The sequence below is a fragment of the Patella vulgata genome, chromosome 5 (assembly GCF_932274485.2).
Source record: "Patella vulgata chromosome 5, xgPatVulg1.2, whole genome shotgun sequence".
In the NCBI taxonomy this organism is placed as follows: Eukaryota; Metazoa; Mollusca; class Gastropoda; family Patellidae; genus Patella; species Patella vulgata.
The window spans coordinates 20,740,148-20,757,971 of record NC_065883.2 but is presented as its reverse complement, the minus strand read 5'-3'; the positions used below and the strand labels follow the sequence as shown (position 1 = coordinate 20,757,971).

Genomic DNA, 17,824 nt, shown 5'->3' with positions numbered 1-17,824 from the left:
TGAAAACCCGAAGACGATCCGTTGAGAAATAATCGATTATTGTTTGTCCCATCCGTATAACAGTTCCTATTTAATAAATAGATCCACGGAGGCCAACCACATAATATTAAAAACACTTACGAACAAGACTGAATACCACGTTCTCAAGATTTCAGAGAAATTTACTGCCCGGTAGAAGAATACTTAAAAATAACACACAGACGTTTATAATTGTCCACTAGAATAAGGTGTTAAAATTTAAATACATGACTTATGTGCTACATATGTATACGCATATATTTAGTACTAGCATTTTACTGTTGGTTACCAATAATATTAAGAGATTTTGTTTTCATGCCTTCCAAGTACATGTATGCAGGATGTTTATGGCTTGGTCATATTCTAGGACATCATGACAGGAGTTGACCCATTTCGTGGACACTGAACTATTAAAGTCTGTGATCCTCGTATGAAGTATTTTTGTTTTTTTTATACGCCTACATTGTTTCTAATATGCCTTCCAAGTATGCAGGATGTTTATGACGAAGTCATATTCTTAGGACATCGTGACCGCAGTTAACCCATTTCCCGGACTCTTAAGCTATTTTAATGTATCTAAAAAGTCTATGATCGTTATATGAATTGTTTTTTTGTTTTTTTTAAATCCAAAGCAAACAACAATATGGATGGTGACTGCAGTTAATCCATTTCCTGTACTCTAAACTATTACAGTTTTGATCATCATATGAGTAATTTTTATTATTAAATCCATTGCAAAAAAAAACCCCAATATGTCGATTGTGACCGCAGATAACCCATTTGTCATGGTTTTAATCCATTGCAAGCAACATAATTGTAAACTGTAAACGAAATATCAGTTCAAAAATGAATCAATTCCGTTTACCAGCACAAAGATAATATGATCAATTGAAAATTTGTCAATATTCAGCATCCTATTCAATCAATATAGATGGGATAGGGTCAATAGAAGCCAATGGGCATATTTTTAATCAGATTGAATCTATTTTGATTTTATATTCTTAAATATTATAAAGTCAGTCTAAGTGCATATTGACGTGGATTAATATGTTATAAAACTATAATACCATGGATCTTACTTACAGCTAAGTAATGGTTAATTAAAGCTGTAGCCTATACAGATATTAGTAATATAAAATGTATTAGCTTTACATATTATATCAAACAATTAGCATTGCTTTCAAGGGATTATCTGACCTACCCCTAAATTTTATTCTCTTTAAATAACCGATAGGCATTTAGTGGTAATTTAATGTACCGGTAATCCGATAATATCTGAGTTATTATTATAATATATGATAATAATAATAATATCTTTATTTTCAAAGGTATTGCCTTTATTTGCTTTTGATGACGTGTTCTTTAAAAAAAGTATATGAAATAGCTTTATTTTTAACGTCGGCTTCCACGGAGGTGATATCGCAGACAAGGGGAGGGAGTGATTTACAATGTCTATTTATCGACTTGAAGGCGGCCGCATGAAAGTGTGATAGTTTGTTAATGCGATAAATGTTGCTGTCTGACACCGTCGATTTACTTTTAGAGTTACCTCCCTCTTATCACCTTCATTTTTCGGAAATGGATAAAGTCAGAAATATGTAAACAAACAAAAATCCATTTCAAGTTTATTTGGTAACGGTTTGTTGTAAAGAGCTGGCTTCGATGAGTGGAAGTAGCGAAGATGCTTTCTGATGAAACGGACCACATCACTTCCTGTATTGTTTCGAAACCTAGAATAGCCAGGCAAAGATGGAGTTTATTGGCACAGGTTTGTATCGTAAAGATAGAATGTTTTTTTTTTAGGGAGGTTAATTGAGATTCAGACTCCGACTCCCCCCTGATTCCCGTTGCCTGGTGCTGGTGTGTAGTGCTGGTGTGCAGTGCTTTCATCGCCAGACGATTTTGACTTGATTTTTGTAGCATTTTTAGCCTGTAGAATATTTGCCTATGGATTTACCAGGACCATTATGATTATTGCACCCGTTGATTTTAACGTAAATACCCGGTACCGTTAATAGAATTGTCAATAAAGTCCATGACCATGTATGTTCGTTGTGATCTATTTATGATTTGGGTCGCTAACTGCGTAACAATATCGTTACGCTTTAAACAGAGCTCCAAATTAGACCAAATATGTTTACATAACGTTACGTCATGACTCACGATTTTATTATGCCCAATTAACCAGTGACTAATTTTGTGACAAACGAGGCTATCAACATGGATACAATGTAAACAATACAGTTTGGAGACGAACAATACTTTCACCATTTTTAATACCTTAAATCACTGTCCAAAGTTTTAGGGAAGATCCCAGATTAAACGAAGGGCTGTCATGTTGCTGTACTTGATTGAATGGGAAGAATAGACACACTCCCCCAAAAGCTCATGTATCCGAAGCCAATCCAGCAATGGCCAGAGAGGGATTTCTCGGGCCATTGCTTCAGGATTATGACCATGTTGAGCAACAGAAAGATATGGGTCTGTAACTGTATACATGTAGTTCTTTGTTTTATTATAAACAGATTATTAGCAATGGTGATCGAAGGAAAGATATTTGTAAAAATGTGATTTCCATTCGAAGATTTGAGAGTTTTGGTTTGTTTCGTGTTGATGTTATATCTGAAGAAGAGGAGTGTAAATGGTGGGAATATAAAACAGATTTAATCAACAACTTTACCCTCATTGTCAGGTAAATAAACCATATAATTCTCTGTGATATAAGTCACACTGGATTGTTTATCAATACAAATTTCACCAAATGAATTTCACCAAATTTTCAGCAGTTTATTAAACTGAAATCATCACTGATCAGGTGATATGAAAGGCTTACAAACAATGTCAATTACATCAATTCAATCTGCATTTGTTCCGATTCCAAATGCCAAGTAAACAAAGTTCAATAATAACAAAGGTAATAGGCTGGTGATGGGCTCTCAATGAAAACGCCACCGCAGTAATACCGCAAGGCATACTTGTCATGTCAGTAGTTTGATTTTCACGTAGTTTGTAAACCCTGTGTCTCAGACTTGACAAGACCTTCTAAAATTCCAACTCAAGTGAAGCCGTCTGCTTGAGCCTAGACAAAAAAATGGGAAACTACACCACACTTTGAATAAGCGTCAAAACCAAAGACATGGACCAAACCGTTTAAAATATGGTCATATACCTTGATAAATTATCCAGTTAAAAGGTAGCAACATTCTCATACTATAAATGTCATTATACTTATATTACATGAATTCTCAACCTTAATGTCAAGCTGAAGACTTTATATAAAGCACTATTTTTGAATGGTTGCATTGACCATGTTTTATATGCTGAGATGTTCACCTCATTTATCTTTAAAGTCTCTGAACATAATTGGATGGATGGAGGAATCGTTTTCTACATCTCAGTATTATGAAAGTTGAACCTCTGAAAGGAATATCAGTCCAAAAATTGTTTAGTTCCACTCAGTAAGCCCCTTTTTTAAATTACTGAATCCTGACTGGGATATTATCTACAGTTAAAAGTTGATTTTGTTTTCTTAATTACATGTAAATGTTAAATAATCAAGTTTGGTACATTTTAGTCTGGATTAAGTATATTATAATACAGTAATACTAGATATTTATGATATATTTTTATTTTATTTTAGACAATTATGTGGATGTTTAAGAGCTGATAAATTACAAGGTTTTAATAACACAGGCAATGTTTGTAAGTTCTGATTTTTAATCTTCAAATATTTTACATGCTTAGAAAGTCCAAACATCAAAAAAGCTTTTGTTGCAAAATTGGTACAAGGCTGTAAAATTTGATTGTGCATGAGGGAGAGTGGAACTTTATATAGTCAATACAGTACTTGTTCTAGAACACCTGATACCAGTTTATTTCTTTTTGTGAACTTTACAAACCTTACAAATTTTTTAAAGTACTATTCATGTAAACGTTGTATCACATATATTAATACCATGTACATGTACATGTACTTCATAGCTGCACATATCTAGAGTACAATTATTTTTCTGTTCAAGGTATTTGGCCAGCAGAAGAAATAATGTCTTATTACTGTTTGTTAAATGCAGCATACTTTCGGTAAGTTTTAAAGAGAAATCAAATCTGTTGTGTTTAAGTTAAATAATTAAATTGCTTGAATAGTAGCCCGAGAAGGTATTTTTTTAAAAGTATTTTTACTAAGTGGTACATGTACGTTATATACCTTCAAATTTTAGAAGACAATTTCTAAGCATGTCCAATTTAAGAGAATTAGTAGAATATGATAGTGTTTTTTTAACAACAATAATTTCAGAAATAAATCAGTGATAGAAATTGGTGGTGGTATGACTTGTCTGGCAGGCTTTTCAGTAAGTTCATTCATATTTTGTATATATATTAACCTAACTCATATTGTAGATAGAGAGAATCTCCTACCAGTCTTTTTTGATATAAAAAAAGACGAGTATGAGATTTTATTTATCACCCAATCCCTTCTTACATGCACAAATATACTATTCAAAAAAAGTAGGGGATATTTGATTTTTAAGTGTTATTAAAGTCACCTAATGAAACTGACGAAGAAACAAATGACAAAATGAAATGAAGTTCACATTCATCGATTTATTCCAAATGATCGTTAGACTAAGTAAGGCACAGACTGACCATTATAAGGGTAAAATGATACCCGGGGTCAAACAGCAAAGTTACCACAGCATCACAACCAAGTCAGTAACGGGTAAATCCTCCTCTGTTTGCCAAACAAGCATTGATCCGACGTGGCATACTCCTAATGAGACGTCTAAGGTCATTTTGGTCCAGATTGTCCCATTCCTGTTGCAACGCAGCAGCAAGTTCTTGGACATTGGCAGGACGTTGTTGACGTTGACGTAACCTCTGTCCAAGCATGTCCAAGACATGCTCGATGGGGGAGAGGTCGGGACTCAGTGCTGGCCAAGGTAATGTGGTGATGTTCTGTTGTTGGTGGTAACCTGTAACGATCCTGGCCCTGTGACATCTTGCGTTGTCATCCTGGAAGATGAAACGGCGGCCATGACGTCGTGCGAACGGCACAACATGGACTGCCAAGATGTTGTCCCGGTAGTACTGGCCTGTAACACGCCCTGCAACAACATGTAAAGCCGTTCTTCCAGCAACAGTGATGCCTCCCCACACCATAACAGAACCACCCCCAAATCGATCATGTCTGATGACGTTAACGTCTTGGAAGCGCTCGTTTCGACGACGCCACACCCTCCTACGTCTGTCCAAAAAATCAACAGTGAACCTTGACTCATCTGAAAACATCACATTGCTCCAGCGTCGATTATCCCAGTGTTGACGATCCCTACACCAACGACGTCTTGTCTGAATGTGATGATCTCTCAAACAAGGGATCACGCGAGGACGTCGGGCGCGAAGGTGACCCCTATGCAGTCGATTCCGAATCGTCTGGCCACTCACTCTCACACCAGTGTCTGTTTGAAGACGAGCGCTGATCTGATTTGCTGTGATGACACGATTTCTCAAGGGCAAGGTACGGATAAATCGATCCTGGGCTTGAGTTGTCGCCCTTGGTCGACCTGAGCGTGGTCTGTCCTGTACAGATTGTGTATCACGGTATCTGGACCATAGCCTGCTTATGACAGACTGAGAAACATTCATCGTCCGCGCCACAACCGCCTGTGTTGTGCCGATCTGTAGCATGCCAAGGGCACGTAACCTTTCATTTTGGGTAAGCCGACGCATATCATAATTTGTTTTCTGGTCACTAAAACAATTAAACTGATGTTTCCACCCTGGAATTCAATGCCACAATGACTGTAACATTCAAAGTCAGAGTCGTGCAAATCTTGGGTTGGACCCCCATGATGATCCCAAGCATCACCTGCATTCCATGCGGTAGCTATTGGTGCGTTTGGGCGTCACATGTAACTGGAAATGTTTCTTCTGTTAGGTTCTATAGTGACTTTTTTCGTAGTCATTTGCATATTTTAGTATTATGCCCCCAAAATCAAATATCCCCTACTTTTTTTGAATAGTATAGATAAATATAATTCTTTGCTGTAGATTTCACTTTTACTGAACATTACGCGTAGTGATACATCATTTTTTGACAGCAATTCAACCATTGCAAAGTCCTTTATATTGACCCAGTGTTTCCATCAAGGTCAATTGAATACCAATAGTTCATTTTTAATAAAAAAAAGTTACTTTTAATGAGCTGTTCTTTGAAAATAAAAAAAAGTAGTTCCTTTTCAATTGACCAATCAAATTTATGTAAAGCGATATCTCATAAGGAGATATCGCAGTAGATTATGAAATATATCACACAAGCGATATCTACTGTAGAATGTATTATTGGGTGATAAACAATTGTCTTCCTATACCCATAGTCTAATTCATATCATTTTGTATACAAAGCCAAGAGGGATCAAACTGACCCTTATATGGAGCATGAAGGAGATTGAGAACAGTGGTTCTGACAAATACAGATATCTTGAATATATATGAATTAAATTTGAAGAATTTATAGAAAAATTTATTTATAAAATAAATCAAGACTGATTTCTTGTACTGTTAGTTTGATCTACCAAAGTAGAAATCCATCTATATCTTATATTAAGATAATTATTCTTTTATATATTGTATTTATAGATAGCAGTGGGCACCGAGGCAGAACAGGTTCAAATCACTGATGGAAATGAAGACTCTGTTAAAAGTAAGATTTATCTTCACAATTATTTTACAGCCATTTGCTCTTTATCACGGGTAGCGCCTAGGAATGTGTGGTTAGTAACTCTAGTTAATGGGATAATCTAAATAGTGAGTTTCAGTGTGCTTATTGGTTATTGTCTTAAACATACATTATGCAAGAGCTAAATCTGCCTGTTGCAGGTATTTCTTTAGGCCTGAAATGTTATATAAACCATTAATTAGAAATTTATTTACAAAACAAGACCATAATCAACTCTCGATGGCATTGAATACTGTAGATTTTAACTAGATTAGAACGGTTCGCCATTTAAAAATTTAATTTAAAAATGGGAAAGCGAGGCTAAATCTTGAATACACCAGTACCCTGGTTACCACTATGCCCACTTCTTGTCAAAACTACAAACAGTGCTAACGTTGCTCGGAATGAAGTAATTTGAATGAAATTTTGAATATTTTTATTTTACATTATCTATTTTTGAGCTATTATAGCAAGAACGATCAGCTCTTTATCTAAATCTTACATAATGTATCTTTAAATATCATTAATTTGAGGAAAGTGTCCAGTTAAATATTAGTAAAAAAAAATGTCTATTTAATTTAGATCTGGAGATTATGAGAAAGAGAAATAAAGAAAATTATGGCCAAACCCAAGTTGAATCAAGGTGAGTTCAGAGTTGTCATCCAGTCAGAATCATTAGAATCCTGTAGCTGTGATAATTTAGAACTATATATAGTATGGCTACATCCTATCTGTCTCATGGTTAATGCATGATTGTTTAATTCTTGGCCAATCATCGATCACTGATCAGCTAAACATCAGCAGAGGGTCGAATCCGAAGAAAGATTTTGTACAGATGACAATTCTGTTGTGTTTTCTATTTAAATCACATCTAACTTATTTATGTAATTACAGTTCTCAGTGAAAGAATCACTGATCATTTGCTTATGTATGGTTGAACATCAATCGATGATCCACAGAGGTTTGGAAATCATGGGGCGTTGGATGGCCGAATGGTTAATACGTGTGTGCTGTATCATAAGGCCTGTCATTGAGTCAACTGGCATGGTTTCGAATCCACGGTTGTATGTGACAAGGAGTAGGGTCGCCTATCCAACCTTGTGGGTTTTCTCCGGGTCCTCCGGTTTCCTCCCACTGCTAAAGACCCCTACGCACAAGCAAATTATTGAAATAAAATTAACCATATGTTAGTCCCAAAATGACCTAGTTTGTGTCGAGTGGAGGTTAAACCCCATCCCTCTCTCTCTCTCTCTCTCTCTCTCTCTCTCTTGGACAATGATATGTAGAACATGTAGAATATGGTTGTACTGTAGGCCCACTATTCTGCTGCATACAAAAGTTATGCTGTCTATCTACAATTAGCTCTGTTTGAGAAAAGACTGGAAACTAGTTCACTGACATTTTAATTCATAATTCAACAATTTTAATTCGAAAAACTACGTATACTTCGAGAATATTGAGATATATTTATTCCACTGGAATTGAATCTGTTTATTTAGTCTTTGTGTGTATAAAAGACATAAAGTGGATTATAACCGCATAACAAAATAGTACACTAATTTTTCAATGTGGTGACCCTTCAGGGTAGAGATCTATTCTCAAAGTAGATAGTTCTCTGTGTGCAGAATGTTTCTACTGAACACTGTAATCAGTCTGATATCAAGAGGTCAAGCCTTAGAATTTTTTATTTAAAAGCTAATATTGATTTGAATCCAAGTTATGTGCTTACTCTGAATTTAATTTGATAAAATACCCTACATACATGTAGGAAGGTAGGATGGCCGAATGGTTAGCATGTGCGCGCTGTATCATAAGGACTGTCATTGAGTCAACTGGCGTGGTTTCGAATCCCCAGTTGTACGTGACAAGGAGTAGGGTCGCCTGTCCAACCTTGTGGGTTTTCTCCGGGTCCTCCGTTTTCCTCCCACTGCTAAAGACCCCATAAAAAAATTAAACCATATTTTAGTCCCGAAATGACCTAGTTTGTGTCGAGTGGACGTTAAACCCCATCTCTATCTCTCTCTCTCTCTCTCTCTCTCTCTCTCTCTCTCTACATGTAGTCTACACATCATTTGAAGCAACTTTTAAATATTTTTACTTTTAGTTTATTTCGTTGGGGATCAGATAAATTAGAGGGAAATCTTCAAGAAAATTTTGATGTTGTTTTATGTTCTGATTGGTAAGTTTTTGTTGTCAATATAAATCTGAAATTAGAAACAGTTTTTGGTTTAGACAACTTGAGTAGAAAATGACTAGGCCAGTCTTTAAGTAGCTAAGTCTCTAACTCAATAACATCCAAAGTCCTATACGTTGAAAACACGAATTATTTATCAATTTCATTTCAGCGTCATTTGTAACAAGTGACCAGAAAGAACGAGGTTAGACATATTCCACAACTCCTGTCAAACAGTGACGCCATATCTTATCTGGAGAGCATGCGCAATAAACTGGAATAACCAGACGCTAGAAATTGTTACTCATGTCGTATTTCGCTGGACAAAACTGATTTGAAATTAGAGTAAAAACAGAAACAATTGAATGTAAATCAGTTTATATACAATCAGATTACATTATTATATGTGTTGCAACCCATTAGGGTCAATTTCTAGGACCCAAATATTAGTGATTTAGCTCCTTTAAATATTTTGCACAGTGACAAAAGTAAATCATAAACTCAGTAGCTTTGATGGCATACTTCGGAGCTCATTCTTGACACATCCGATCCCTGACCAAGACCTGTTATGACCTAAATAGCCATATTTAACAAAAATAAAATGTTAATTCAATTACATTCATGTTTCAAGTATATGAACTGTATATGTAAGAATTGATTTTCGATGCTCTATTGGGTCATATACCGCAGTAACTCACATGCCAAACATTACAGTAAATAATGTTTTGCAGATATTCTGTTTAGCTATTCCGGTATTGTGACATATGAACCAGCATACTTGTATAATTTAAAGAAGGTCAATTCTTAGATTGACAGTTGATACCAGAGCTAGAAGTTGTATCTGTTTCCAGAAGAGTGCATATCTTTTCTATGCACAAGAAATACAGTTAAATTATAATCCATTTTATTAGGGAAAAACACAAACATTTATTTTAAATGTGCAATTAAAACCATGTTTTTTTTGTTTTTTCAGTTTGTTTTTTGAAGAGGGTAGAAAAGATCTAATCAAATCAATGTATAATTTATTAAAACCTCAGGTATGCTGATTTCTCATAAGTCTTTTTTTCCATTTTATTCTGTTTTTTTTTGTTTTATCTCAAATGCAGAAGTAGAACAAAATGAATTTATGATTTATTAAACCCTTAAGTATGCCGATTACTGTTAAACTATATTTCAATTCAATCTGTCTTTTATCTCAATTGCAAAAGTAGAACAAAATGAATGCATGATTTATTGAAACTTTTATATTTTCATATAAAATACTAAAAGTAGAACGAAATAAATTTATGATTTAATGTAACCTTTTTTATGTTTTATTCTGCATTTTATCAAAGATGGTAGAAGTAGATCAAAATGAATGCATTATTTATTGAAACTTTTTTTTATATTTTTTTATCTAAAATGCTAAAATTAGAACAAAATAAATGCATGGTTCATTAAATCTTTTATATATTTTTTTATTGAAAATGCTAAAAGTAGGACGAAATGAATGTATAAATAATAGAAACCTCAGGTACGCTAATTAGTCTTACAATTTATTATATGTTTTAAAGATACATTAGTTAAGAGTTTAATAAAGAGTTGGATTTTCTTGCTATAATAATTCAAAACTAGATGATAAAATAAGAAAATATTGAAAATTTCAGTCAAATTACTATATTCTGAATGGAGTTGTCACTGTTGGAAGTTTCGACTAGAAATAGGTATCAACTGTGTCTGCACCGTCTACGAGAATTGCCGATCATTTGATTGACATATGATAACTCCACCGACATATTCTTGATTATCAAGTAACATTCTGAATGGCTATGGTACCCTCGTTTGGTAGGCCTTTCATCACCAGTTTCTGGTAGTGAGGTCGGTGACTAATGGTAAACGTTAGCTTGGTTGGCCATTTCTTGATTTAATTTTAAATGGACGACTGTTTAAATCAAAGCTGTATCCAAGCCATCCGGGGGTCTACAGAGTTTTTTTGAGCTTGACATGTAAATAAGGGTATAATTAATAATTTCTATAACATCTGAAGCCTAAATAAAGAATTGCAATAGGCAGATTTAGCTCTTGCATATGTATGTTTAATGTACATTGCATGCACAAATACAAAATTGTATCAAGGTTCCAGAAACATTAGCCATATTCTGACTAATGTACTACAACCATCACTGCTTTTATTTGTGTGCCTTGTCCAGGATTTGTTCTATGAGTTTTGATTGTGCATTGTGTGTAGTGTGGTCCTCCCATACTTACTAATACAGCTAACTACACTTCCAAAAAGATACAATCAGAGATAATAGGTCATCTGTTCCACTTCCCAAATATTATTATCTATGCCATATAATAACATTTATCTTATTAATATCGGTAGGAGGTGTTAGTATTTACAAAGCAACTTTAATGTTTAAATTGCTTTCAGGGGGAGGTGATAGTATTTGCACCAAGAAGAGGAGAAACGTTTAATAATTTCATGCAGCTAGCTCAGGAAAAATTCCACACAGAAATCAAAACCAATTACAATGCAACAATCTGGAAATTACATTCAAAGGTTAGTAATTAGTAGTTTTATATAGTCAAATTATAGACATGGTTATAAAATTGGACCTAGTTTATTCATTTTGTATTGAGTGAGACATTTGAGGTCTATGCCACAGGATTGACCAAAATATACAGTTGTTTCTAATAGTAAAATCTGTATAGTTGAAAACTTATTATTTAACATTTGATTAAAGCAGCATTAGGTAATATTAGATAAAGAGCTGACAGTTCTCGCTATAATAGTTAAATAATGGATAATAGAAAGAGAATATGCAGAAAATTTCAGTCAAATTACTTCACTCAGAGCCTAGATATTAACGATACAATTATAGGCTAGCCTCGATTGTCATTACTAACGTTAAGATTAAAAAACACAGTCTTGATTATCCATCACAAAACATATTTAAATCTACTAAATATCGCAGGCACCAAGGGTTGATTGTGGTCTTGGTAAGTTAACTAATGTCTAATTAATAATTTATATATAACATTTCAATCCTAAAGAAAGACCTTCAAAGGGCAGATTTATCTCTTGCATAATGCATGTTTAAGAAAACTAATTCGAAAAATCAAAGTTAGATGATCTCTCTGCTTGCATTCAGCTGGATTAAAAAGCATCATAAGATTTGGGCGAAAATTATAGGTTTTTGAGCATATCTTATATAATATCATATGCATTTAATACTAATTTTAGAGATCCAATTCACTCAAATGCTGATCAGAGACTTAAAAGTTTAATTCTCACTTGAGAGTGTATGTATGTAGTTGAATAGTAGTACTGGTCAGACTGAATGAGTGAAAGAGTTATATCCCTTCAAACATGTCAGCAGTTCTTGAACCTAATCTTATTAAATGCTCAACTAGCAGAATTTTGAAACAAATTACTACCCTGTCTTTTTCTTCCTTGTTGTATGTTTGTCAGTTTGTCAGAAATAATCCCTCCCAAGATATAAAACATTTATTTTTCTATGCATTTCAGTTCAAGGAAGATAGTTTATACGATGAAAATATCCATTACCCAATTTTACTTAAGATGAAGAAGAAATATACTTAGTTTATATATATTTAACAACAATCCACCTATATAGAGAATATATTTATATTTACATATTATATTAATTAATTAATCATATTTCTACATTTATCATGTTTATAACGGTGAACTTTGTAACCCATTCCGATAGAATAAGTATATTCTACTACCCCCCCCCCTATGGCATGAATAGTATGACCAGGGCTGAAATACTGATGTCCTCTGTTGTGTTTATATTATTAAGGCACATAAAAGATTTCTTAACAGTTACCGGTAGAAAAGGAGCCACTCCCTTAGCAAAATCCTCCCCCTACATTGCATCAATAGATAAATGACTATATGATATATTTGTCACAAAACAACTTCAAGTTAATATTTGTTTGATTGTCTATGAGTAGGTGCCTCTGAAAAAAATTAATTGATTTCAAATTGGTAGCTACCTATCCAAATGCCCTAATAGGTAGATGGTTTGATTGGCTACCGAGAGCCCTGTGGAAGTCAACAATGGGGAAAAATAAATTCCATGACATTTATACCAGAAACTGTGTGTTATCCACACTGCTTATGAGCTTCCAAACTTTATTTATCGCTCAGAAAAGAGAATTGGAAATCTGATTTTAAGGATTGTATGATTCCATTAAGAGTTAGTTCCCATGCCAATCCGTTATATTCCACAAGTACCAAAAGTTAAGAAAATTCCATTAATTTGTTCTATGTTTATTTTGTCACATAGAAATTAGTTCGATTCCACTTTTGCCAAACTCCCCAATTATAATTTAGCATTCCCGTCTTTTTAAATCAATTTACTTGTATTTAAATTTAATATTATTTTATCTCTTAAATGTTGATCTGAATTCAATTCATGAAGAAACTATGTTAAAGAAGATTTGTAGCCACTTCATGTGTTAGTATTTTATGCATTATTTAATATTAAATTATGTTCAAAAATGTGCAACCAAAAATACAAATGCTTTCAACTTTAATTCACAAATTATGATGCCATCTGTACATCATAGGCTTTGTTTTAATTTAATTTGCCGAATAAAATCGAAATGATTTGTTTTTTCATTATGCATATTTAAACTAGTTTGATATTATATATTGCATAAAATATAAGCAGATGACAAATGACTGGAGACGTACTTCAAGGTTGAAAACATTATTAATTCCTTAATTTTAATACTTAATGGAAACAGCATTTATTGACTTATACATGCTCTAAACCAATGAAAATTAGGTGGTTTTGAAATATTATTCTGTGAGTTTTCACAAATAGGGCCCAGATATATTTTGAGTTAATTCACTTAAAATTCCAGTTCTAGTAATTTCCATTTTATTTGATTATGTCTATATATTCCAGTTCCCAGTAATTTCCATTATGTTTGATTGTGTTAATATGTTCTACTGCGAAAGTAGTTTATTGTTTATTTTGTTTATATTAATATGTATATCTACGGGGTGTTCCCACTTAGCCGGCAGGCTTTGATGTCAAATTTTGCCGCTAATCCAGAGTTAATCCTAGAACAATGGTGTTATAAACTATAGTCCATATCTTTTTTAAGACTAAAACTGTATTGATTTTAACAAATTTAACTTTTATTAAATAACATTAAATAGCTTACACATATAAAAATATATTGATTTTAACAAATTTAACATTTATTAAATAACATAATTTACACATATAAAAATGCATTACAATTTACACATTTAACTTTTATTAAATAGCATTATATAATTTATAAATAAATGCCTTACAACATAACAATCATTTTACAGCCCCACTAAATAGGAAATATTTGTTCCATACCGATTTACACTTAAAGAGCCATTTAATAACTGTGTTTTCAAATATTCAATTCTTGTATCAAGTTGTCGATATTTCTTAACTCGAGGCCTTTTGGTACCACCAAATAATATCTGTGAAATGGTGATTTCGACATAGGATTGTTCTTGTTTTATTAAGTTAATGAACTTGTAAATATTAGGATGGCATGCTGTCATTTTATTCAACTTAGAATGCCAAAAGTTCAAAATGTCATTAATTAGTTGGTTAATAAATTTTATTAAGAGCTCATTAACGCTGAACACTAGTGAACAGTTCTTGAGTGACTACTTTTAAACAGACTATAGTTTTAAGATCAATCAAAGGATTAACAGTCTGCCGGCTAAGTGGGAACACACCATATCTACATCTAGTACTTTCATTCCTGGTTATATAGACAAACTATAATTAGGTATTTTATCATTCCAATACTCAAGTGTTTATAAACTGTCAATTAAATTCAGTAGAATTATGCTGTTTTTCTATCTATATAAGGGTATGGTAAAATGAAGCCTTTGACCCATTCATTATTCCATAATAAACGGCAAATATAGACACTCAGATTATACACATTGAAAAGGTGTCTTACCAAAAAGCAGCATTAGCCCAAAAACATTTATCCAAATCAATCAATCTCAAAATCTCAAAGTAAGTTATGGTCACTATGTTTCACATTCCTTTCCTTTAATTTTATTATGCCATCTTTATTTCTTAGTAATCATTTTTCAACTTTTCAAGGATAATAGCATCAAACCTACGTTTTTATTTAAAGGTCCATTTTGTCAAAAGAGAGTCAGTAATTTAGATGTATTAATTAGATTTTTATAGTCTATATATTTTTGAAATTTACATTTCGAAGTTATAAGGAATAATTTTATTTCATTATATGTAATTTACGTTTTGAAGTTATAAGGATTAATTTGATTTAAATTTAGTAATGTAATTTATGTTTTGAAGTAATAAGGATTAATTTGGGTTTAAATTAAATATAATTATATGTAGTTTCTGTTTTCAAGTTATTTGGATTAATTTGATTTAGTTATATGTAATTTATGTTTTGAAGTTATACAGATTAATTTGATTTCATTATGTAATTTATAACAATTTATTTCATTTAAATATAATTATGTAATTTATGTTTTGAAGTTAAACAGAATAATTTGATTAAATAATGTAATTTATAACATTTATTTGGATTAAAATATGATTATGTAATTTATGTTTTGAAGTTATAATGATTAATTTGATTTAAATATTATTATCAAGGCCAAGATAGCATCATACCTACGTTTTTATTTAATGGTCCATTTTGTCAAAAGAGAGTAATTTAGATGTAATCATTAGATTTTTATAGTCTATATATTTTTGAAATTTATGTTTTGAAGTTATAACGATTTATTTGATTTAGTTATATGTAATTTATGTTGACTAATTTGATTTAATTTACCTAATTGTAATGTTGTTAATACTTCTTGTTTATGTACATTCACAAAAGTTTTGCTACAGACACAATTTTGTTGTGTTTTGTGTCTATTCGTTTTTTGTTCAAACATTCCCTTAAAATATAAATAAATACACCAGTAGATGTATGATATAATTCCATTTTTAGCCAATGTCAAACAAAAAAAAAACCCCAAACAAATCCAAACACAAGCATTTGCCCGAACATACTCAATATTTTATAAACATTTGTGGATAGACCTATATGCATTGTCATAAACTAACACTAGTTTCCACCATGGGTCTCAGATAGTACCAGTCTCTCCAACATTGGGGAGTTGTTTTACCCTTATGCTAAATAAAAAACAACAAAAAAAAACAAGAACACATTATAACGATGAGTGAGTGCAAGGGTTACAAAATCGCTGAATTCAATGAATGTAACTTGGCTGTTTGCAATATCTGGTTTGATGTATCCTACTTTTCGTTTTCCCAGAACCGGTTGGAAAGATGAAATACAATGTGAAGAAACGTTATCCAACGGTGGCAACTTCCATTAAATTGAGTTAAAAATTACTTTGGTTGCTGTCATCGTTATTGCAGCGGATAGAAAACTGCATTATTTCACTTTCTATCCTTTGAAGAACATTTAATCCGAAGGCAACAGTCAAACTTGAGCGATTCACAACTTTCATTGTAAATTCAAGACTGCACTTAATTAAAATATATTTTATGTAATACAAATAGATGTATAGTTAAGGCGCACATGCTCAACTGGAACAGTTTCCGCACATGCGGTATTTGAAATATAAACGACTTCTGTGCAGAGACTGTTTCAGATGAGAATAGTTAGATCTATATAAAGTCCACCATTACGGTGGTTGTGTTATAACATTACATCTGGTTTTGTCTGAATTTGTTGACTTTGGCGTTTATTTTCTCCGGTGGTTTATTAAAAGTAGGTAACTTTTTTGTTGAGTGTATAACAAATTTTTTCATAATACATGGAAAGGTGTTTGTTGTTTTTCTGTATTTTTTTCCCCAGATGTCTTTTTTTTATATAGTTTTGGGAACAATATACCCACCTTATAACTTACCATATACGGATCGATCTTACTTAACCAGGGAAACATTTTCATTCCCCACATTTCGATATTACTTTCTGGAATATTTAATTCCTTTGTGGCCAATATTTGTTTATTTTTCATTTTATTCATTGATTGTTTTACTTGTAAATTTCAAAACAAAGTTACGTAACAATCATTCTAACAATCCATGCTTTCTATTAAGTAATTCTCTCAAATATTGAAGGGGATAAGGTCTGTGATCATGGTAATTGCAGTATATTTGGCGAGAAACATGTACTAATACACCTTTGTATATATATACGCCACAACAACCAAGGTCATTGATCTTGTCCGTTTTTGTACGAACACATAATACTGGTTGTATATTCTCGTCACCCATGTCTGTATGCCCGCATATGCGATTTTCGCTCATTGCATCATTAGTTGTTGTCCTTGACCACGTTTTAGTGTCTGGTAAAAAGAAATTACACTGCGACTGTACAGACGACTTCGCTCCGGAACCTATCTTTAAAAGTAGAGATGGTCATTGAAGAGGATTCTGAATTACTATTATAGCCACGTAAATAACCCAAAGTAATTAGTTTTAAAATATTGCACTTAAATAATAGGACAGTTCTATTTTTATAGCATATTTGTGTTGATTATAAAATTGTGTAATAAATGTTTTTCTTTAGTTATTTAGGTGTCTTTTGGTTTTATCATAATTATGGATAATCCGCATTCTACGTTATTTTTTTTTAAACAGCCCCATTTCCAAATTTCTCGAGATTAGGCTTAAAGTTACAACACTGATCCACTCTCGTTCTTTCTTTTTTCGTTGGTCCTTCCTTTGTACGTCAACAATTGCCCGCTGATCACTCTATAGGCTAAAGTTATCATCTGACTATTTTAAACTTATACACGGTATTTATATTCATGCCACAAGCAAGACACTGGCTCACTAACCTTGAGGTTTGCTCCCAGTGTTGGCCAAGAAAGTTTCTCGAGATTTTCCGGCGTG

The 17,824-nt window shown here is 32.7% G+C and overlaps 1 protein-coding gene across 1 annotated transcript; it reads left to right on the top strand.

Moving 5' to 3' along the window:
* Positions 1 to 1,575: 1,575 nt before the first annotated feature.
* Positions 1,576 to 17,501, top strand: LOC126820539 (calmodulin-lysine N-methyltransferase). Its single transcript, XM_050548560.2, has 11 exons — positions 1,576 to 1,786; positions 2,544 to 2,710; positions 3,659 to 3,720; positions 4,038 to 4,098; positions 4,313 to 4,367; positions 6,655 to 6,718; positions 7,316 to 7,376; positions 8,838 to 8,912; positions 9,880 to 9,943; positions 11,320 to 11,448; positions 12,418 to 17,501. The coding sequence occupies exons 1-11, from the start codon at positions 1,700 to 1,702 to the stop codon at positions 12,490 to 12,492; spliced, it is 900 nt and encodes a 299-aa protein (XP_050404517.1). The 5' UTR covers positions 1,576 to 1,699; the 3' UTR covers positions 12,493 to 17,501.
* Positions 17,502 to 17,824: the final 323 nt, after the last annotated feature.